This window comes from Lepus europaeus, chromosome 1 (assembly GCF_033115175.1).
Source record: "Lepus europaeus isolate LE1 chromosome 1, mLepTim1.pri, whole genome shotgun sequence".
In the NCBI taxonomy this organism is placed as follows: domain Eukaryota; kingdom Metazoa; phylum Chordata; class Mammalia; order Lagomorpha; family Leporidae; genus Lepus; species Lepus europaeus.
The window spans coordinates 54,572,399-54,596,495 of NC_084827.1; the positions used below are offsets into that span (position 1 = coordinate 54,572,399).

At 38.3% G+C, this 24,097-nt stretch overlaps 1 protein-coding gene across 1 annotated transcript in view; it reads right to left on the reverse strand.

Moving 5' to 3' along the window:
* PCLO (piccolo presynaptic cytomatrix protein) overlaps positions 1-24,097 on the reverse strand; it is a 623,081-nt gene that overhangs the window by 564,001 nt on the left and 34,983 nt on the right. The window contains exon 3 of the mRNA XM_062178496.1: positions 15,304-16,713. Within this exon, the coding sequence (XP_062034480.1) occupies positions 15,304-16,713 (1,410 nt within the window). The remainder of the gene's footprint in view (positions 1-15,303; positions 16,714-24,097) is intronic.

Genomic DNA, 24,097 nt, shown 5'->3' on the forward strand with positions numbered 1-24,097 from the left:
CTGAAAGGCATGTAGAATATTATGAAACACTCTTCCTCTTGGGCCTGCCTCTGATCCAACTCCATGAACTCCTGTGACAGAGGACTACTTTTCAAACCTCCTACGTAAAGAAAATTAGGATCAGGGAAATGAAATACTTTGCCTAAGATTGAGGCCAGGTGGGTAAGTAAAAATATACTTTTCACGAAGTTGTTTTTTTTTTTTTTTTGTACCTCCATTTTAAAATAAATCTAACTGCAGGATTCAAAGACAAACTTCACAACCATTACTGACCTATGAACTTTACCAACTACTTAAATTACACTATTAGAGTATTTTAAAACACCCAGAAATGTTTCAAATGAACATGTCATCTTTCTTTGGCCTCTCAAATTGGTAAATTAAACTGGTAAGTTAGGGCCAGTGTTGTGGTATTGTGGGTTAAGGTACCACCAGCAATGCTGGTGTATGTCCAAACCCCATTTGGACAGATTTGAGTCCCAGCTGCTCCACTTACATGCCAGCTCCCTGCCAATGTGCCTGGGAAAGCAGCAGACGGCTCAAGTGCCTGGGCTCCTGCACCCACACATGAGAGCCACAGATGAAGCTCCTGCCTACTAACTTCAGACCAGTCCAGCCCCGGCTGTTGCAGCCATTTGAGGAGTGAAGCAGCAAATGGAAGATATCTCTCTCTCTCTCTCTCTCTCTCTCTCTCTCTCTCCCCCTCTCCCCCTCTCCCCCTCTCCCCCTCTCCCCCTCTGCCACTTCTCCCTCTCCCTCTCCCTCTCTCTCCTTCTCCCTCTCCCTCTCTTTCTCTCTCCTTCTCCCTCTCCCTCTCTCTCTAACTCTGCCTTTCAAATAAATAAAATAAATCTTAAAACTGCCACATCTTATATAAACATGCCTCTTCACAAAAATAAAGATATATGAGATATATATATATATATATATATATATATAATAAAGATATGCAATAGAAAGAGATTGGTCAAGTCCAATTTTAGGCATTCCACACATAGTGTTATGAAGTTATTTTATTCCTCTAGTTAATTCCATATGTAACCCATTATTTATTCCTCCTGAATATTACATTTCCCCTTGTCACTATAACTTACCTTCCAAAATTGACAAGGCAGATGTAATTTGCAGTGTATCATCCCTGAAAACAAACCTCATGGTATTTTAGATCCTAACTGATTTCCAGGGATTTTTTTCCCTTTACATCTAAAGTACACATATGAACCCGCACATGCATGTATGCATATATTCACAAACACCAGGATTCTTCAAAAAGTTTATAGAAAATTGCATTAAAAGATAAGTTTATTTGGGCGCCAAGTTTTTTTTTTTTTTTTTTTTTTTTTTTTGAGATCCATGCATACAAAGGATTCCATGCCAATTCCCTTTCTGGTTCTCTAAAAAAATGTTAAGTGCTCTCAATGCTGTCTTGGCATATTCCTACCTGCATAACTCACTGTCCCTCCTGCAGGAGTCTTGAAAAAGTTCGTGGGAAATGGAAATTGTGAAAAAACTACATATGTATTCCAAATGTTTTTGCAACAAAATAAACTTATATTTTAGTTCTTGATCACAGTCTGACTATACAGTTTAAATGTCACTAAATTTATTTTAGTATATGGAATTACATACATCACAAAAGGCTAATAGTAAACAGCATATTTTCTGTGAGAGCAGTACTTGTTTGAATAAGATTTAGAAGTTTCACAAATTTTCCATTTATTCCGATTTTTTTTAAATGGAGGTACAAAAAACAAATAGTGAAAAGTGTATTTTTACATACTAATCTGGCCTCAACCTTAGTAAAGTGTTTCATTTCCCTGATCCTAATTTTCTTTACGTAGGAGGTTTGAAAAGTAGTCCTTTGTCATAGGAGTTCATGGAGTTGGATCAGAGGCAGGCCCAAGAGGACGAGTGTTTCATAATATTCTCCTACATGTCTTACAGTACATGCCAACAATCCAAGGCCCAGGCTGCTCCTTTTTCCTGGCCGCATTTCAAGCTTATGTTTGCAACAGACAGTCTCAGGAGATGAGTTAGTAACTTCCTCTAAGACAAAGAGGAAGCTAGCTTACTGCTTTCAGTAAGAAATGTGGATTCCACAGTTGGGTATTCCTGACCTGGGATTCAAAACCCCAAGTTTCCTGTATGAGGCCCACATCACCTTGGAGTGATGTGATCCACTCCCCATGGGAGTGGAGCAAAGGGAATGTCAGCATCAGCATATGCTAACCCAGCAGGCAGCATAATTACAGGCAAATATAATGATACCTATGCATCCTGCTGTGCTATAATGGAGGTGTGTTTCTCTGATCCAGCAGTCTCATGTCTGTTGTTGGACTTCATCATACAGTAACAGGTTAATGCTAGATTACTTTTAGAGGATCTACAATTATACTCACAGCAGAATTCTCATCAGAAACTCTAAAGTCTAGGAGAGAATGGTGAGATATAGTTTAAATCTTAAGAGAAAAAAAATGTCAACCCAGAATACTAAAAACCTCTCATTTATGAATGAAGGTGAAAAAGACCTTCCATAACAAACAGAAACTGTAAGAATTTGTCACCACCCATTCAGCTGTGCATAAAATGCTTAAGGATGTGCTGCACACAGAAACATTGTCATAACTACAGAAGAAGGTAAATGAAGGAAAGCTCCCAGTAAAAGTACAAAGGAAATCCAAAGTAAAATAGGAATATTTGCAGAAAAATGTCAGGGCAAAACTGTTACTTATCAATAGTCACCCTGAATGTCAATGGCCTTAACTCTCCAGCTAAAAGACACAGACAGGCTGAAAGGATGAAAAAACAAAACCCTTCTATTTGGTGGCTACAAGAAACACATCTCACCAACAAAGATGCAGGCAGACTGAAATTGAAAGGATGGAAAAAGATATTCCATGCTAACAGAAACCAAAAAAGAACTGATAAAGCCATCCTAATATCAACAAAATAGACTTTAATACAAAAACTGTTAAAGAGACAAAGAAGGGCACTATGTAATGATTAAGGGATCAATTCCACAAGAAGATATCACTATTATAAATGCATATGCATTTATTTACAGGGCACCTGGCTATTTGAAAGAAATGTTAAGGGATCAAAAAGGAGACATAGACTCAAATACAGTAATAATGGGGGATTTCAATACCCCACTTTGAGCAATAGACAAATCAGACAGACAATCAGTAAGGAAACAGCAGAGGTAACTGGCATTATAGACCAAATGGACCTAACAGATTTCTAAAAACTTTTCATCCTATAGTTGCAGAATACACATTGTTCTCACCTGTGCAGGAAACCTTCTCTAGCAATGACGACATGCTAGGCCATAAAACAGCTCTCAACAAATTCAAAAAAATCAAAATCACACCATGCATCTTCTCAGACCACAGTGCAATGAAGCCAGAAATCAGCAACTTAGGAATTCCTAGAATATATACAAACATATGGAGACTGAAAAACATACACTTGAATGAATAGTGGGTCATAGAAGAAACCAAAGAGAAATCAAAAAATTTCTGGAAACAAATAAAGACAATACAACATATCAAAACTTAAGAAATATAGCAAAAGCAGTGTTAAAAGGAAAGTTTATAGGAATTGGTACCTACATGAAGAAATTAAAAGGCACAAAATAAATGAGCTATCAATGCATCTCAAGGATCTAGGAAAACAATAGCAAACCAAACCCAAAACTAGTACAAGAAAAGAAATAATAAAAATTAGAGAACAAATCAACAAAATTTAAACAAAAAAAATATAAAACATCAACAAAACAAAGAAATGGTTTTTTGAAAAAATAAACAGGCCAGTGCCTGGGCTCACTAGGCTAATCCTCCGCCTGAAGCGCCAACTCTCCGGGTTCTAGTCCCGGTTGGGGCGCCGGTTCTGTCCCAGTTGCTCCTCTTCCAGTCCAGCTCTCTGCTGTGGCCCAGGAAGGCAGTGGAGGATGGCCCAAGTACTTGGGCCCTACACTCTCATGGGTGACCAGGAGGAAGCACCTGGCTCCTGGCTTCAGATCAGCGCAACATGCCGGCCATAGCAGCCATTAGGGGGGTGAACCAATGGAAGGAAGACCTTTCTCCTCTCCGTCTCTCTCTCTGTCTAACTCTGCCTGTCAAAAAAAAAAAAAAATCTAAAAAAAAAAGAAAAAATAAACAAAATGGACACACCATTAACCCAACTAACCAGAAAAAGGAGAGAAGATCCAAATCAATAAAACTAGACTTAAAACAAAATGTAAAAACAGACACCAGAGAAATAAAAAGAATCATCAGAAATTACTACAAAGAGCTGTAGTACCAACAAACTGGAAAACCTAGAAGAAATGGATAGATTCATGGACACATAAAAACAATGTACCTAAATTAAGCCATGAAGACATAGGAAACATAAACAGGACCCATTACCAAGATGGAAATTGAATCAGTAATAAAGACCCTCCCAACAAAGAAAAGCCCAGGACCAGATGGCTTCACTGCTGAATACTTCTCAAATTATTCAAAACAATTGAGAGGGATGGAATCCTCAAAATTCTTTCTATGAAACCAGCATCACCATAATTCCTAAATCTAAAAAAAAAATGCAACAGAAAAAGAGAACTACAGATCAATTTCCCTGATAAATATAGATGCAAAAATCCTCAATAAAATTCTGGCCAATTGAATCCAACAACTCATCAAAAAGATCATTCACCTAGACCAAGTGGGATTTATCGAATGGTATGCAGGGATGGTTCAACATTCACAAATAAATCAATGTAATACATCACATTAATGAACTGAATAACAAAAAGCAAAGCATTTGATAAAATACAACATCCTTTCATGATGAAAACTCTAAAGAAACTGGGTACAGAAGGAACGTTCCTCAACACAATCAAGGCAATTTACGACAAACGCACAGCCAGTATTCTATTGAATGGGGAAAAGTTAGAACATTCCCACTGAGATCCAGAACCAGACAAGGATGTCCACTCTCACCATTGCTATTCAATAAAGTCCTGGAAGTTTTACCCAGAGCCATTAGACAAGAAAAAGAAATCAAAGAAATTCAAATTGGGAATCAGGAAGTAAACTATCCCTACTTGCAGATGACATGATTCTATATATAGGGTATCCAAAAGACTCCACCAAGAGACTATTGGAACTCATAAGAGTTTGGTAAAGTAGTAGGATATAAAATCAATACATAAAAATTAACAGCCTTTGTATACACAGACAATGCTACGGCTGAAAAACAACTTCTAACATTGATCCCATTCACAATACCTAAAAAAAAAAAAAAATCAAATACCTTGGAATAAATTTAACCAAGGATGTCAAAGAACTCTTTGATGAGAATTATAAAACATTAAAGAAAGAAATAGAAGAAGACACAAACAAATGGAAAAATCTTCCATGTTCATGGACTAGAAGAATCAATAGCATCAAAATGTCCACTTTTCTAAAAGCAATACACAGATTCAATGTGATCTCAATCAAAATACCAAAGATATTCTTCTCAGATCTAGAAAAAATACTGCTGAAATTCATATGGGAACACAGGAGACCTCGAATAGCTAAAGCAATCTTATACAACAAAAACAAAGCCAGCGGCATCACAACAACAGATTTCAAGACATACTACAAGGCATTTAAAATCAAAACAGCCTGGTAGTGATACAGAAAAAAAGATGGATAGACCAATGGAACATAATAGAAACGCCAGAAATCAATCCAATCACCTAAATTCCACTTGTATTTGACCAAGGAGCTAAAACTAGTCTCTGGAGCAAGGACAGTCTCTTTAAAAAAAAAAAAAATGGTGCTGAAAAAACTGGATTTCCACAGAGTATGAAACAGGACCCCTACCTTACACCTTACACAAAAATCCATTCAAAATGGATAAAAATCTAAATCTATGACCTGACATTATCAGATTATTAGAGAACATTGGGTAAACCTGCAAAACATTGGCACAGGAAAAGATTTCTTGGAAAAGACCCCAGATAGCAAATTGAGAAGCTTCTCTACTGCAAAAGAAACACTCAGGAAATTGAAGAGGCAACTGACAAAATGAAAGAGATTATTTGGAAACTATGAAACTGATAAAGGATTAGTAACCAGAATATATAAAGAGATCAAGAAACTCCACAACAACAAAACAAACTTAGTTAAGAGATGGGCCAAGGACTTAAACAGACATTTTTCAAAAGAGGAAATTCAAATGGCCAACAGATACATGAAAAAATGCTCAGGATCACTAGCCATCAAGGAAATGCAAATCTAAACCACAATGAGGTTTCACCTAACCCCAGTTAGAATGGCTTTCATACAGAAATCAACAAACAACCAGTGCTGGTGAGGATGTGGGGAAAATGGTAGCCTAATCCACTGCTGGTGGGAATGTAAACGGGTAAAACCACTATGGAAATCAGTTTGGATATACCTCAGAAATATGAATATAGTCCTACCATATGACCCTGCCATTCCACTCCTGAGAATTTATCCAAGGGAAATGAAATTTGTACCCTCATGATTATTATACTTACATTCACAATAGCTAAGACATGGAATTAACCTAGATGCCCAACAATTGAAGACTGGATAATTATGGGATATGTCCTCTATGGAACACTATACAGCAGTAAAAAAAAAATGAAATCCAGTCAAGATGAATGTGGAAAACATCATACTTAGTGAGATAAGCCAGTACCAAAGGGACAAATACCATATGTTCTCCCTGATCTGTGGTAACTAATAGAACACCTAAAAGGAAATCTGTAGAAGTGAAATTGATACTTTGAGAAGCAATGACTTGAACAGCCCTTGTCTTGACCATCAAGGAACAGTTCTTTTGTTTTTGTTTTTGATTTTTTCTTAATGGAAAGTGGGACTGGGAATGGGAGAGCGAAGAGGAAGTGGGGTGGGAGTGAGGGTGGGAAGGCGGGTATGGTGGGAAGAATCACTATATTTCTAAAGTTGTACTTATGAAATTTGTACTCATTAAATAAATGGTTTCTTTGGGGAAAAAATGCAATGTATAACACATGAATAGACATTTTACTGTAGCTCTGTTTATACAGTAGAAGTAATTGGAAAGACTCTCAATTTCTTACTTTTCAAGGGGAAAATGTATGTCATACAATGATATATTATGCAGTTATTCATAAATACTAGGAGGGAAGTTAATGAATGTTCACTTGAGAAAATTCATTATATAATTCTTAGTAAAAAAAGAAGTCAATGAAAATATGTTCAGTAAGACCATATAGTCATTTCAAAATAAATAATGTTAAATATAACTAGGTCATAAAACATTTTAAAAATTTAAACTCCTTACACATGTCACTATTTCCATATAACCATTATAAAAAAAACAAGTAAAAAGCAATAAAATACATGTTTGAATATATATTGAATACTAACATATGTGCATGGGTAAGAAAAAGCTATTCAATTTTTCTTGAGACACTTTACTACTCTATGGGTTGTTAATAAAAAAGGATATTACTTTTGTAATTCAAATTATCTAAACAAAGTTTTAAAATAAAATGAATGCTCAAGAAAGCAAGGAAGAAAACATGGACCAGGTAACACATTCCAGTTCAAGTATTCTGTATTTCTGAGTCTTCTAAGTAGCAATGGATCCTAAAACTGAAAGTGAGAGTATAAACAGAACCAATGAGAGAAATCATTTGGTACCAGAGGGCTGAGAAGAGCATATAGGCTGTTATAATAACCTAAAGATAGGTATGTCCACAGAACACTAGCAATAGTGTGGATGTTGCTTACTGAGGAATAGCAGGGCCTAGGAACTTCAATCCCTAGACTAGGCCAGGACCTCTCTACTATCTATCTGAGACCAATCTATGCAACAGAAATAACCAGTTATCTTGTGTAACAGAGGAAGTTGAGCCCTGGAAGAGGTAAGCAGATTGCAGCAAATATAAGAATATTCATGGTTTTCTTGTATAGAGAGAAAGAAAGATCATCACACACTAGAGTGCATGAAAATGCACCTGCAAAGTGAAATGATAAAAAGGCAATAGTAGCAGCAATATTTAAGAGGAAAAAAAAAGCCTTATCAGTATTAATTGAACTAGAGTAAATTCAGAACATGCCAAAGGCAACCTTACATACAGCCTTTGTAAATCTTAGAGATATTAGTTACTACAAGGATAAGCCCAAGATTAGGGAAATAAAAAAAAAAAAATAGTCTCCACAAAAGATCAGCTGAGAGCTGGAACCAGCAAAAAAGAACAGCTCATCAAATAATAATACTAACCTAATATACTAAAATAAAACTATTTCAACATAAAAATCAACACAGAAGTATTGCTGACTTATTTTGTATTATATCATAGTGAGCCTTTGAAATCCAGTGCATTTTATACTTACAGGACAGGTTAATTTGAGTTAGCCACAGTGCTCATGAGCATGTGTAGCTAATGACAACACTTCAAAAAGTTCACAGAAAATGGGATTCTATTTCTAGAAATCTAACTATTAAGAGTACACCAAACTGTTAACAGAAGCAGACCCAGTCACTACTATCACCAATGACACACTGAAATGTTTATTATTTTCATATAGTGAAGTCTTTGCCTGCACTGACAGGAAAAATAACAGCACTTGTTTGCAACTACAACAAATATGTTTTATGCTCTCACACTCAGTATATAAAGCATCATTTTATCATTGAGCTACTTGCTTTCACCTATAAATGCTGTCAGACTTATCCGGAAGGAGAAGCTGCATAATGATGCTGTTCTCCATGCTTCTGAACTTTTGGAATCATCCTGTTCTAAATTCAACAACTCCATGGCTCCTAAATGTTTCCTGGATTTGATATATACATGTCCAAATTTTGTGATATTAAAATTCTAGTTATTACCAACTGACACAATTTATAAGGAAAAGAGCACAGAGAAGTGGCATTTGTTACCTAGTTCCCTAAATTATTGAAATATTGTATAGTAAAGAGAAACACCAACTCAGCACTGAATTATACCTTTGCGACTTGAAACTTGCACCTTTCTGATATTCATTCTCCTAATCTCTAAAAGAGGTGTAAAACCTGCTTCATAGGTGAGAAAAGTGCCTGGCACAAAGAGTCTCACTTAAACCTAACCAAATCACAACACCTGTTAGAATTTTACAAAAAAAATAACAAATAAAAATAAAAAGCAGCATGATTTACATCAATTTACCTTTTAAACATTTCAGTGTTTTGTCTGAGTCATAATTAGGATCATCCATTTAAATTAACCTAAAATTAAAAACTCTCTGGCAAACAAAGAAATACTAATCAAGCAAAATTATAGCATGATTAGATTTCCAAACAAATAGTGTTTTAAATAATATTATTAAAGTTAGGAGAGGCTATGGTGAGGAAGCAATCACACATACCAGTGGTGGCAGAGAATGTGACACTCCAGGGCCTTTATGCTTTGATTTGGTGACCCTTCCATGAGCAAGCTTCTTTTGGGAAGCAGTTAAAATTTCAAGTATTTATATCCAAAAATGCTCATCTTATTTATAATAAAAAAGTTAGCTCTCTCTGCCTCTCTCTCACTGTCTATAACTCTACCTCTCAAAAAAAAAGTTAGCAACCTAAATTCCTGATATGAAGAGATGTATATCACAACACACATTCACTGAATTGAGTAATCATTATTTCAAATGGCATTTAAGCTGTTCAATCACATGTACTGATACAGAATTTCCATATGACTAGAATATGAACTATATAAATATGCATTCAAAAATGGATACCCATGGGATAAATTACATTTTTTAAAAATTTGTTTAAACAGAAACATCTCTTTACTTAAACCCTATTTGAACATGTTTAATAAATATTGACCAATAAAAAAGTGGCATATCAAATTTCTCCAGAAGTTAATGATTGAAATATTTTTCTAGAGACCTGCTGATCAGCATTTTCTGACAATTGCAAAGTGATATCAGCTGTCCTCTCTTTGCCTAGGGAACCAGAAGCTAGAAATTTCCACATATCACAAAGAACTCTATAATTCTCTTGAAACTGACTATTGGTAGGCTTCTTTTTCTTTTTGATCATTCTTGTAGCCTGTAAAGCTTCCTGGGGCAGGAGTGGGAGGCTTGGTCCTTACAGACCTTTAATTATTGGATGTATGCTTTTTTTTTTTTTTTTTTTGACAGGTAGAGTGGACAGTGAGAAAGAGAGAGAAAGGTCTTCCTTTACCGTTGGTTCACCCTCCAATGGCTGCCGCGGCCGGCGCACCGCACTGATCCAAAGCCAGGAGCCAGGTGCTTCTGGTCTCCAATGCAGGTGCAGGGCCCAAGGACTTGGGCCATCCTCCACTGCACTCCTGGGCCACAGCAAAGAACTGGCCTGGAAGACGGACAACCGGGACAGAATCCGGCACCCCGACCGGGACTAGAACCTGGTGTGCCGGTGCCGCAAGGTGGAGGATTAGCCTATTGAGCCGCAGCGCCGGCCGGATGTATGCTTTTTAAAGCATTAACTAATTATTATTAAAGTAAAGTGACACTAACTTGTGTTTGCCAAACACAAAGGTCACACATCTCCACTGGGCAGGCCGTCTTTCGAATTTGCTGGAGAATCCAGAAGCGCTTCCCCACTCTCCCCCCAGCCCAACTCTTCAGATACAGAGAAGGATCTGAGGTGTCACAAGTTTCACCAATGGATATTAATCAGAGCAAAAAATTCATCTGTTGCCTAGTTACAAATATATGCTTGGTGATTTCTACATCATTTACACTGTGCATAATTATCTTGCCATGGAAGCAAATTTCTGATGCTAGGATTTCCTGAAATACAAGGTAACATAGTTTTATTTCATAGTAAAATGTTACATTAGAAAGTGTGGAAAGATAGTTAAATATCCACTATGAGCATCTTGAATTCTTTTGCATTCAAATACAAGTAGGATTATTAGTGCCTGAACAACTTGGGCTATTTTTCTCAGAGTGCCTTGAAAGCATTTGAAATTCTGTAAAAGTGTCTCTTTCAGAAAGCCCTACTGCCACTTTTAAAACTTATTCTAACTTGATTAAGAATGGGATGGGAGAGGGAGTGGGAGATGGGATGGTTGCGGGTGGGAGGAAGGTTATGGGGGGGAAAAGCCGCTATAATCCAAAAGTTGTACTTTGGAAATTTATATTTATTAAATAAAGGTTAAAATTTTTTTTAAATTTAAAAAACTTATTCAAAGACAAAAGATTCCCTGAATTGGCAGAAATTAAAGCCTATAAAAGAATTGCCCCTTGCTATCAGAGGCTGATGGATTGTAGTGTCATTTATACAAACTGGGCATCAAACAATTAAACTGTAAAGCTGGTATTCATTCACCCCCTCCTGGCCAACAGGCAGCCAGCCCTCAGCCCCCTCAGGTGCACTGAGGGATGTTGTATAAAAGAGAAGGAGACCAGAAACAAACTTAGAGACAGGTGTATTTCATTAACAAGTGGGAGAAGAGGGATACTGGCTCTAGCTCCCCAACTCATGACAAACCACTCTTCTCACTACCACAGGAACAAAATAGTAGTAGAGAATGGGGAGGGGGGGGGAACATGTGCACATGTGTGCATGCGCACACACACATATGACACACCCCCATCCCTTTTTGGTGTCCCCAAGAGGAAAGAAAGTCCAGTTTCATAGCAGCTAGTATAGGAGCAGAAGAGGCTTGTAATAGAAAAGTAGGTTTTATTAGAAAATGTATGGAAATCCAGAATATTATTTCTTAAAATAATACAAAATCCAACAATTTTCAGAATGTCCCTTTTAAAATGAACACCAATGTACAGTAAAGAAAGAAGTAGAAAATGCTGGCTCACAAGAAAAACAACACCATCTGAATGAAGAAGAGAGAGACCAGGATCAAAGAGGAGACGCTTTCCTAACTTCCAACTGAGGGAAGTGAAAAAAGACTTAACAGGAACACCGGGATTACGGCACGAATTAAGTCCATCAATCATACTTAAAATTTGCTGGATATATATATACACCTATAGGTGTGTGTATGTAAAATAGGAATGTTTATATGATATACAAACATATGCATATGCACATATATACACATACATATGCAAACACACACCATTCTTTTCAACTAACTTCTTCCAGCATGTGCCAAAATCTATCTAATGATAATAATAATAATAATAGAAACATTCGTTAACTCAGCTCAGATGCTTACACACCCTTGATGCCAGGTTAGCCAGTGGACTTACCTTGAAACCAGAGGTTACTTCAAATCCTTATACTAACTGAAAACTTTTTACGGATCAGTACAGTTAGGATGAGCCATAAACACTGGTCATTTCATTACATCAGACTTTCTTTCCTGCTAAACTATGATGTTTCAAATTAAAAGACATTGCCATACAGCATAGTAATTAGGATAGTGACAAACTGTCTAAATCCCACTTCAAGGCAGTACCTCACTTAAATCATCTAACTATTTCAGACAATTTATATTTCCAACTCACTAAAATGTCAGGCATGTCCTTGGTAATTCTGTGTTTCATTCAAGAAATCTCCTTTTCAAACTACCACTTTCAACATAAAACCTACCAACATTCAGAAAATCAAAGATTCCCCAGGAAGGTCTATCGTCTCTCTACCCAAGCATTTCTCATTTCATACTTCTCAACAATGACAGGATTTCAGTAATCACTAGGGTCCATGTGTTTACATACACATGCAGAATACAAGTTACAGGTAGGAATACAACTACAGCATACAAAGTTCACATGATACTCCTTACCTTAGAACATTATATGTTATAGTACTCCCTGCACACTACAGAAAAAACATTTTAAACACAGAAATTAGTTTTGTTTTTAGTGGTACAGTTTGTTCTATAACTATTTATTTATTTATTTATTTAATTTTTGACAGGCAGAGTGGACAGTGAGAGAGAGAGAGAGAGAGAAAGGTCTTCCTTTTGCCATTGGTTCACCCTCCAATGGCCGCCGCGGTAGCGCGCTGCGGCCGGCGCACCGCGCTGTTCCGATGGCAGAAGCCAGGTGCTTCTCCTGGTCTCCCATGGGGTGCAGGGCCCAAGCACTTGGGCCATCCTCCACTGCACTCCCTGGCCACAGCAGAGAGCTGGCCTGGAAGAGGGGCAACCGGGCTATAACTATTTAAATTAACTGCACTGTGTTGATACTCCATCTCCTCAAAAAAGAGTACAATTATTTTAAATATGTGAAAGAGATACACAAGAAAAAAATTTTTTTTCTGGGGCCAGCATTGTGGCTATGTAGCAGGTAAAGCCTCTGCATGTGATGGTATCTCAGATGCACGCCAGTTCGTGTCCCGGCTGTTTAGATGCAGCTCCATGCTAATGGCATGGGAAAACAGTGGAGATGGCCCAATGTTTGGGCCCCTGCCATCCACATGGAAGACCTGAATGAAGCTCCTGGCTTCTGCCTGACCCAGTCCTGGGTGTTGCAGCCATTTAGGGAGTAAACCAGGGGATGGAAGGTCTCTCTCTCTCTCTCTCTCTCTCTCTCCATCTCTAACTCTTCCTTTCAAATAAATAGGTATTTTTAAAAAGTGAGGAAGGGGCCGGCACTGTGGCTCATTTGGTTAATCCTCAGCCAGCGGCGCCGGCATCCCATATGGGTGCCGGGTTCTAGTCCCGGTTGCTCCTCTTCCAGTCCAGCTCTCTGCTGTGGCCCGGGAAGGCAGTGGAGGATGGCCTGAGTGCTTGGGCACCTGCACCCGCGTGGGAGACCAGGAAGAAGTACCTGGCTCCTGGCTTTGGATTGGCGTAGCTCCGGCCGTAGTGGCCATTTGAGGGGGTGAACCAAGAGAAGGAAGACCTTTCTCTCTGTCTGTCTCTCTCACTGTCTAACTCTATCTGTCAGATAAATAAATAAATAAAGTGAGGAACAAATGAAGTCATCTTCAAGTAAAAAAAAGCTGAGGGAGTTCATTACCATTGTACCTGTAAGAAATGCTCTAGGGAGTACCAAAAGTGAAAATGAGAAGACAGCAGATATTAACTCAAGGTCATGCAAAGAAATAAAAAGATCCCAATAAAGGTAAATACACAAGTAATCAAAAAAAAGAAAAAAAAGTTTCTTCTTCATGAAACACAACCAAAGAACCAATCTGCTAAAAATTATAAAATAATTTAAGGTTTGCTTTTTGTTCTGCTTTTACGTTGAATCCAAAACTCTGTAATAACTATTATAGTTTTATCACTTGTGACATTGACAGAAATCAAAATTTATCTACTTTAAAATGGGTCTCAGGAAACATTATTTATCACACTTGCATTTGGTTAACAGGTAGGACAAATCAATCTAATGTCTTTAAAATAAAATACAAAATTGTTCTATAGTTTATTCCTTAAAAAATCATTTAATGCAAAAACACTACCAAAACTGAATTCTGATGCTTCTTTTATATACATGCTAAAATACATTCAACTTCTCTGTTCTAATGAAGGACATTGAATTGTTCCTTTAGAAATTCTATTTTGTATAAAAGCAATAGTTATTTTAATTTAATTCCCAAATGTTCATTTTTTAAAATTTATCTAAGACATCAGTGATTGTTTGCCATCCCTACCCTCCATGTCCCAAGATCCAAAAGTCTAACAGTTCTAATATGCCACTGATATCTGTGGATGCATTCTTTTGACTACATTAAGTAGAAATTCACCATCTACCTTTTGTTCATTTACATTGTAGAGAAAAAGAATGTTTTAAATTGTTCACATTAGTACAAAAACCCGTGTATTTTTATTTTCACAGTTCCTTGTAAAGTGTTCCATTATATTATCAGACAATATCTCAAATAGAATTATAAGAAGCTTACCCATGATATGTTTTCTACTAAGCAACACTGTTAACTTATACAAAGTATAAGTTTTTGTATAACAGATTTCATATCATTTATGGATCTGACCAGATACTCTATCTCTTTGTAATATATTAGTGTCTAGAAGGATTAGAGATCATGGAAACAGTTAATTACAGCTCTTATTTGGAGTTCTTAGGTGAAAACCAACTAATCGTCCAAAACTATAGGTCTTTAACTCATGAAGCATTAAGACCCATTATTTTATCAGCTAATTTCATCTTCTTACTTAGGGTGCATTATTAGCCCATAAAAGTACAAACAACATAAATTCCCAAGAAGGCAGGCACATAATAAGCCACTGAAACTTCTTCAAAGATATCAACATTCATTTGTTTTCTTCACTGGATATGCACATTTTGCTCAGAAATTTGCTCATCAAAACATTTCAGAGTAGATGCATACCCACATTCCCATGTAACATGAACTGCTTACCTCAGTCAAGTGTGGTGTGGGGTTGAACCCGCAGAGATTGCATACTTGTTTCTTGCACTCAGTGCAAGTGTTGAAGTTGGGAGGGTCCTGTGACCCCACGTTGAGTTCAGTTTTGCAGAGAGGACAGGCTGATTCTGGCTTGGGGATTTTCTTGGGTTCTGGAGGAAGGACAGTTTTTGGAGGCCCAGCTGCTGCTGAAGGTTTGCTATCCTTAGTTGCTGGGGGCTTCTTTTCTGCTTCTGTTCTTTTTACTGCTGGAGACTGCTCTGTTTTAGGTGCTGGTTTTTCTGCTACTGGAGCTTTTGATTCCTTTTTCCCAGGCGCAACCTTTGCAGGTGATGGCGGTGCCTGACCTGTGGATTTGGGTGGCCCCTGAGAAGCAGGTGGCTGTGAAGGGGAAGGGGCTTGTCTAGTTGGGGCCCCTGGCCCACCTTGTGAGTGAGGTGCAGGCTGGCCGGCTGTGGAAATTAAATTTGATGCCTGGCTGAAGATTGATGCTCCAAACCCAAAGAGTTTCCCAGTTACGGTTTCTTGAGGGGTTGTGGGCTGTGACTTAGGAACGTCAGTAATACTTCCCAGGGTCAGACTGAAACGCCTTGCCTGCTCCTGAGGCTTTGGGGGCTGCTGAGATGCAGGGGCAGTTTGGCCAGTGGTAGGTCGTGGGCCAGCAGGTGCAGGTGACCCTTTTGGCATTGGCTTGGCATCTGGTTTAGGACTCATTTTGGTTGGTGCCTTCTTAGGTTCTTCCTTCTTTTGAACTGGATCAACTTGTTTTTGACCTTTGCTCTCTGAACCAGGCCCCGGATGTGAAGTAAGTTTTGAATCTGATGCAGGTCGAGGGATGACCTGAGAATCAAATGCAGTGACTTTTTCCCCTGTTGGTGGAAAGCTTTGAGAAGGTTTGGCAGAGTCTGTTTTTGGAGGAGGGGCTGTTTTCACTGGAGTCTCTGATTGTACTTTGGAGCTCAGGGTATCAGGTTCTGTTGTTGCTGATGACGAAGCATCAACACCTGTGGGTGGCTGCGCTGTCTGGGGATGCTTTGATTTATCAGCATCAGCAGGGGCCTTGGCCTGTTCAGATGGGACAGAAGGCTCTTTGGGAGTGGCTAGCTTGGACGAGGACTCTGCCACAGGGAGCTGCTTGGTCATGGCTGGGGGAGAACCATGAAGGGTTGGCTGTTTCACTAGTGGTGGTGGCTTTTTAGATTCAGGAGCCCTTGGGATATCCTCTTTGGGTGCAATATCCTTCTTTGGGGAACTCTGCTGTGATGGTGGGGATGTCTTTCTTGGTGCTGCTGGAGAAGTAACAGGGGCAGTCTGTGGTTTGGGCTGCGGTGAAGATGGAAGGGGAGCCAGATCACCTCCCAGAGCTCTCTGCATCTGACAGTTTAAACAGAGCCACTCTTGTATCTAGAAATAACAGAAAACAACAGTCACTGAGATGATAGAGTAAAAGCCATTTTCAAAACATGAAAGGTACCCTCTGAAATGATTTCTCTCCTCATGCAAAGCATAAAATATAGACCAAATTATTGTGATTTATATTAAAATATAAAATGTGTAATCATATTAAAATATAAACAATGAGTCTCAGAGAACACAAAATCCTATATTTTAAGGAAAATAAAAGGTAAGAATCAATGTGTAATTTCATGTTAATTTTGTTATTGTTTGCCTTTGGCTTACTCAAATTCTAATTACTCTCAGAAGCAGAAAAACATAGACAATAAAACATGACTTTTAATTTATTATATTCCACTAATCAATTATATCTACTCTATTGATGACTAATAAACAGGTTTTAATCATACAGCCCAAAGTAGGCCTGTTAAATTACAAATATATTGCTACTTTCTTAAATTAACAAAGCATTACTTCCCCCTCCAAGGTGACATACTCAAATGTGTGGAAACAAACATAGTTAAACATTTTGGAGTAGAAAAAGAACATTCTCTATAAAGAAAGTAAATAAAAATAATTGTATCACCCGCAAACAATCATAAATAGGGGCGAGCATTCAGTACAGTGTTAAAATGCTGCTTGGGATGCCTGCTTCCCATATCTGAGTGCCTTGGTTGGAGTCTGATTCAGCTTCCTGTTTATACATACCCTTTAAGGCAGCAGTGATGGCTCAAGTGTTTGGGTACCTGCTGCTCACATGAGGGCAGACTGAGTTCCAGGCTCTTAGCTTCAGCCTGATCCAGCCATAACTGTTAAGGGACCTTGTCAAGTGAACCACAGTTTGAAAACTCTGTCTCTCTGCCATTCAAATAAGCTAAAAATAAATTTGAAAATTTGAAAACTATAACAAATAGCATGATTTAAAGGAAAAATATGGTTTCATTTTAAATTTTATGAATCTCTATGAAAGAGTGATATACATAAGTAATACAGGTATTTGGGTAAACATATATTATGGAGAGGGCTTCAAAAACCTGTGAAAGGGGCAAACATTGGGCTTAGTTTTTAAGTTACCTGCATCTCAACTTCGGAGTCCCTGGATTTGATACCTGCTTCCATCTCCTGACTCCAGCTTCTTGCTAAGGCAGATCCTGGGAGGCAGTGGTGATGGAACATGTTATTGGGCTCCTGCCACCCAAATAGGAGAGCTGGATTGAGTTCTCATCTCCCAGATTTGGCCTCAGCCCAGCTGCAAGTATTTGGCAAGTAAACTAGTAGATAGGAAATCTATAGCTTGATCGCTCTATCTATCCATCCCTTCATCCATCTATCTCTTTGCCTCTCAAAATTAAAAAAGAAATGTGGAAAAGTAGATAATGCACATTTCTACCAATTTTTAAAGCCTTCTTTGAACGTGTGTGTGTATGAGAGAGGTATATATCTGTGGGATATACCTTCTGTATATACATACAAACATAATTGCAATGGCTGTTTTCACATTGCATCCACTGTGAAAAGGAGATGAATGCTGAAGTTGATACTATATTTTAGAAGATTTTCAAAAGTTCCTATGTTCAAAATGTATGTGTTTAATTCTAAAAATGTTTGCTTCTTTAAAAAATGCTTTAAATATCACTGAAATAACTTATAATGACAAATTCTAACAAATCTACTCAAAGGAAAAAACAGTAATGATTGGAACTAAAGTTCTTTTTACAGAATGTTTCGTGGTAAAAAAAAAAAAAACTAAATATATGAAGGCTAAGCACAAGGAAAATTTCCTACAGTACAAAACTGTCAAATACTAGTTTTGCAAATAACATATTCCTATTTTCAAACAACTGACTTTGAAAATAAATTAATCATTCCTAAAGTTTTAAAATCTTCTCTAAAATTATTTAAACTCGTGAACCAGTACAATAAGGATTAATTTGCAGTCTCATAGAAAGCAAATTTACATTTGGAGAAGGTTAAAGGAGATGTGTGTTCAACTCAAACCAAAATGTTAAGTTTTTGATTTAAAGACAAAATCAAGGGCTTGACACTGTGGCACAGTAGATAAAGTCGCAACCCTAGTAATCCCATCCAGTTCCAGATGCTCCACTTCCAATCCAGCCCTCTGCTAACTGGCCCAGGAAAGCAGCAAAAGAAAGCCCAAGTCTCTAGGCCTCTGCACCCACATGGAAGACCCAGAAGAATCTCCCGGCTTCAGCCTGGCACAGCCCTGGCTTTTGTGGTCATTTGGGAAGTGAACCAGTGGATGGAAGATCTCTATCTCTCTTTGTCTCTCCTTCCCTCTGTAACTCTACCTTTTTAAAAAATCAAAAAATAAAATTATGGTATTTATTAAATATGGGTGGTAGGTACTTGGTGTTCATCACATTTGTGTTCAATATGAGTACTGAACACCTGTATATGCACTATATTCTTATTTTTACCTATCTATATGTTTGAAGCATTTTACAAAATAAATAACTCTTTAAACATAGCAATATTTAAAGTACTCAAACCATCAAACAATTGCTACTTTGGCAAATACCATGGCAAAAAGCAGTGTTAACACAGAAAACTTTTACTCCATTTTATCCTCCTCATGATAAAAAGGAAATAAATACGCATCTAACCACTCACAAATCTATATAGTATCTGATGATACTGTGATGAATCCTTCTTTCCTTCTAGTTTCTCTTTTATTTTGCCCCTGCAAATTTATGGGGGGGGGGGGGGGGCGGGGGCAGTGCATGTGGTTTTATTAGTAAAATTGCAAGTTTCTTTGCAATGTGAATACTGGAGCTTCATGGATAGTCAATCAATAGGCACTAACTCCTGTATGGACATTTGCAAAACAGAGCACTATCATGATATAGCATACACAGGCTGTACATCAACATATTTTATCCTATCCTTACTTCTAAATCAAATGATCTGCTGTGGTTTATAAATATATGTAACTATATCTTCATCTAAGCAGAGAGAGTTGGGAAATGGAAGGCAGAAAGCAGGAATCTCTGCCCCTTCACAGAGAGAGCACTGCTTTTCTCTTAAGGCACTCTTTTCTTGAATACATGCCATTGTTCTTTTGTCCTTTTAATGGCCACTTTTTTTTTTTTTTTTTTTTTTTTTGACAGGCAGAGTGGACAGTGAGAGAGACAGAGAGAAAGGTCTTCCTTTGCCATTGGTTCACCCCCTAGTGGCCGCTGCGGCCGGCGTGCTGTGGCTGGCGCACCGCGCTGATCCGAAGGCAGGAGCCAGGTGCTAATCTTGGTCTCCCATGCAGGTGCAGGGCCCAAACACTTGGGCCATCCTCCACTGCACTCCTGGGCCACAGCAGTGAGCTGGACTGGAAGAGGAGCACCTGGGACAGAATCTGGCGCTCTGACTGGGACTAGAACCCGGTGTGCCAGCGCCGCAGGCAGAGGATTAGCCTATTGAGCCAGAGCGTCGGCCTAATGGCCACATTTTCTAATTTTGATAAACAATACATAAGATATTTGATGCCTCAATGTCTCCCCTCACTGCTAGAATACAGATTGAAATCAGTGTCTACAGCTATCAGAATATGAAAAGGTTTTTTATCCTCTTAGGATGTTTTTTGAAAGAGCCTCCACTTTATTTAATTCTACTGACCAAATCTGTTGAAGACAGAAATGATTTTTATCTCAGCACTTAACAATCTTGTACTAAAAACAGAAGTATTTCCAATCCCATTTCACTGACAACAACAAAAACACTGCCTTTCTAAGCCACTGAAACCAGTCGCAGCATCAACATCACAAATCACCTTCCTCTTTGCTATCTCCAGGTCTTTCACCATGCATTTAGGGACAGCAACAAACTGCAGTAGTGCCACTGCCCTCTCAGTTATCAACCAGAAATTGTATTGTAATATCTTTACTGCATTCTCAATTATTCCCCAAGCTTGTCTGCATTGTTTGTGAAAGATAATTCCCCTTTCATTCTCACATTTCCAAAGTCACTCTCCTCCATTTGGCTGTCATCATTTTTCAAACATGTTACACTTCCACAAAAGTAAACTGTTTAAAACTAATATTGGTGTTGAATCCAACTCCTTCCCCTTAAATCTTAATGCCTCTCTAATCCCTACAAAATAGAAATTTTTACAAGAAATACATGATTTTTTTGGTGTTCTTATGCTAACACTTATATAATTTTATTTCCAGGTCTATACCTCCCTAAAGCAACAAGTGTTAAAGACCTTGTCAGAGTAGTCTTCCTATTGACCCCCAAGCTCTAATTGACCTTATACACATCACAGATGTTGACAAATATTATTTGAGCCAAACTGAATTAAACAAATTAACTGAGAATGTTTAACTGTGCTCTTCAAGCTACAGTATCTCTGTGTTTACTCTGCAGGCCACCCTGTTTACCTAGTCTGCACAGCAAGCAAGCTTTTGTCTTCATTGTCTGTTTATATGTCATGCTTCTCAGAATCCTATCCTATTTCTCTGCCCACTGACAATGCACCCCCATTTTTTGATTCAAACTGTAAAGTCTCCCATAATTACAACATCTGCAAACCTTATTTGGAGACAATTATTGTCTTGTTCCACTTCCAAAATCAAAACTGCAGCTAGAATTCTGAACAGAGATGTTCCTGAATGTACTAAACATCACTGCCTCAGAGACTTGTTGCCAATCACCCATGGTGCCCATTTCTATGGCACAGTTGGTCCCAAGTTTTTCCTTGATTCTGTTATAGCGAAGGATAACTATATTAAAATATTTTAGGCCTTAGCAACTCCTCCTCTTGCAATAGAAGTCAAACAGGCCAAGATGAGTCATACAAATCAACTTTCATGAAGATTCCATTAGGAACTTTACAAGTCATCTATCACAAGTAGCACCACCTCTCTTACATTATATTTTAATCATTCAGATCCTTTTGACCAATGGCAGGAGAAATGGAATAGAGTATACAGAACATCCTACAACTGTACCAATGTGTCCTGGAAGGATTCTTACCTTTAATATGTAAGCATTAAAAGGAAAAAAAAAAATCTAGCTTTATTATGTATGGCAAAGTTGACCTACTCCTAAATTCTAGATTTTATATGACAAATAAATAAAAATAGTCATCTTTCACTTACCTCACCAATAGACTTACTTGTAGAAAGTACATCAATGGAATTAAAGGCCTGGACACATAATCATTCAATGAGCTGCTCCAACTCAACTGGCACCACGGAAAATAGCCTAAGACCATTCATTCATTTAGTCTGCTTACTAAATATGGTACACCAATGAAGAATAAGTCCATTCTTCAGGAAAGCAACTTACAGATTCTATGCAATCTCAATCAAAACACCAAGGACATTCTTCTCAGATACAGGAAAAATGATTCTAAAATTCATATGGAAACACAGGAGACCTCGAATAGCTAAAGCAATCTTATGCAACAAAAACAAAGCCGGAGGCATCACAATACCAGATTTCAAGACATACTACAAGGCAGTTATAAGCAAAACAACCTGGTACTGGTACAAAAACAGATTGATAGACCATGGAACCTAACAGAAACACCAGAAATCAATCCAAGCATCTACAACAAAATTATTTATATTTGACCAAGGAACTAAAACCAATCCCTGGAGTAAGGACAGTCTCTTCAAAAAATGGTGCAGGGAAAACTGAATTTCCACATGCCGAAATATGAAGCAAGATCCCTACCTTACACCTTACACAAAAATACACTCAACATGGATTAAAGATCTAAATCTATGACCTGACACCATCAAATTATTAGAGAACATTAGGGAAACCTTGCAAGACATTGGCACAGGCAAAGAGTTCTTGGAAAAGACCCCAGAGGCAGAGGCAATCAAAGCCAAAATTAACAAATAGGATCACATCAAATTGAAAAGTTTATGCACTGCAAAAGAAACACTCAGGAAAGTGAAGAGGCAATTGAAAGAATGGGAGAAATTATTTGCAAACAATGCAACTGATAAAGGATTAATAACCAGAATCTATAAAGAGATCAAGAAACTCCACAACAACAAAACAAACAACCCAGTTAAGAGATGGGTCAAGGACTTAAGCAGACATTTTTCTTTTTTTTTTTTTTTACTTTTATTTAATGAATATAAATTTCCAGTGTACAGCTTATGGATTACAATGGCTTTCCCCCCCCCATAACTTCCCTCCCACCTGCAACCCTCCCCTCTCCCGCTCCCTCTGCCCTTCCATTTGCATTAAGATTCATTTTCAATTCTCTTTATATACAGAAGATCAATTTACTATAAAGATTTCAACAGTTTGCACCCACATAGAAACACAAAGTGAAACATACTGTTTGAGTACTAGTTATAGCATTAAATCACAATGTACAGCACATTAAGGACAGAGATCCCACATGAGGAGCAAGTGCACAGTGGCTCCTGTTGTTGACCCAACAAATTGACACTCTAGTTCATGGCGCCAGTAACCATCCTAGGCTGTCGTCATGAGTTGCCAAGGCTATGGAAGCCTTCCAAGTTTGCCGACTCTGATCATATTTAGACAAGATCATAAAAGACAGAGTGAGGATAGTAACCAATGATCCTAAGAGTGGCATTTACCAGGTTTGAACAATTATACAGCATGAAGTGGGGAAGAGGACCATCAGTACACACAGGTTGGGAGTAGAGCCATTGGTGGTAGAGTAGAGGTTATGATTACAAAGGAATGAGGCCCAAGTGCACTAGACAGGGCCTAGAACAAAGGACAGAGTCATTATTAGAGGAGCTAAGAAAGGTGCTGTCTAAGCTACAAGTAATTTTTCTGATTGAGAGGCAAATAGAACCTGATAGAAGGGGCTTGATAATAATCTGGTGGGCTTTAGGCCTTGTAAATTCAGAGGCCCAGACCTATCTATCTCTTCACATGGGGTATATCCTAAGGGAGGTGTGAACCTCCTAGGGGAAGGCACTCTGTTGACTTTCATTACTTGGCAGGCCTGGGAGGAGAGCTGGCCAGGTAAAGGCAGGTGGCATCTCTAACAAGAAATTTACAGTTCTGCCTGCAATGTTGCTGACCCTACTTGACCATCCCCTCAGCTGCAGTGGTCACTTTGGAAGTTGGGCTGAGTGAAGGGCTTTTCAGCTTAGAGTCAATAAGATCTGTGGCTCTGACCTGGGCATCCTTCGACTCCAGGGCAGGTCCATTTCCAGTGATCCAACTCTTGGCAGAGCTGCCAGGGCTCTTCACAAGCTGACTTCTGCTGAAGCCCAGGCTTACCACACTGAAAGCCACTGCAGTGGACTGGCCTGTTGGGTCTCCTTGAGGGCAGATCACTGTACAGATCAGCCATTAATAGGCCTGCCACCCATTGCTTCTGATGCCGAGCTTTCTTTTCCTCCTGGTTTGTGTTAAAGCAGAACAGAGGGTGCAA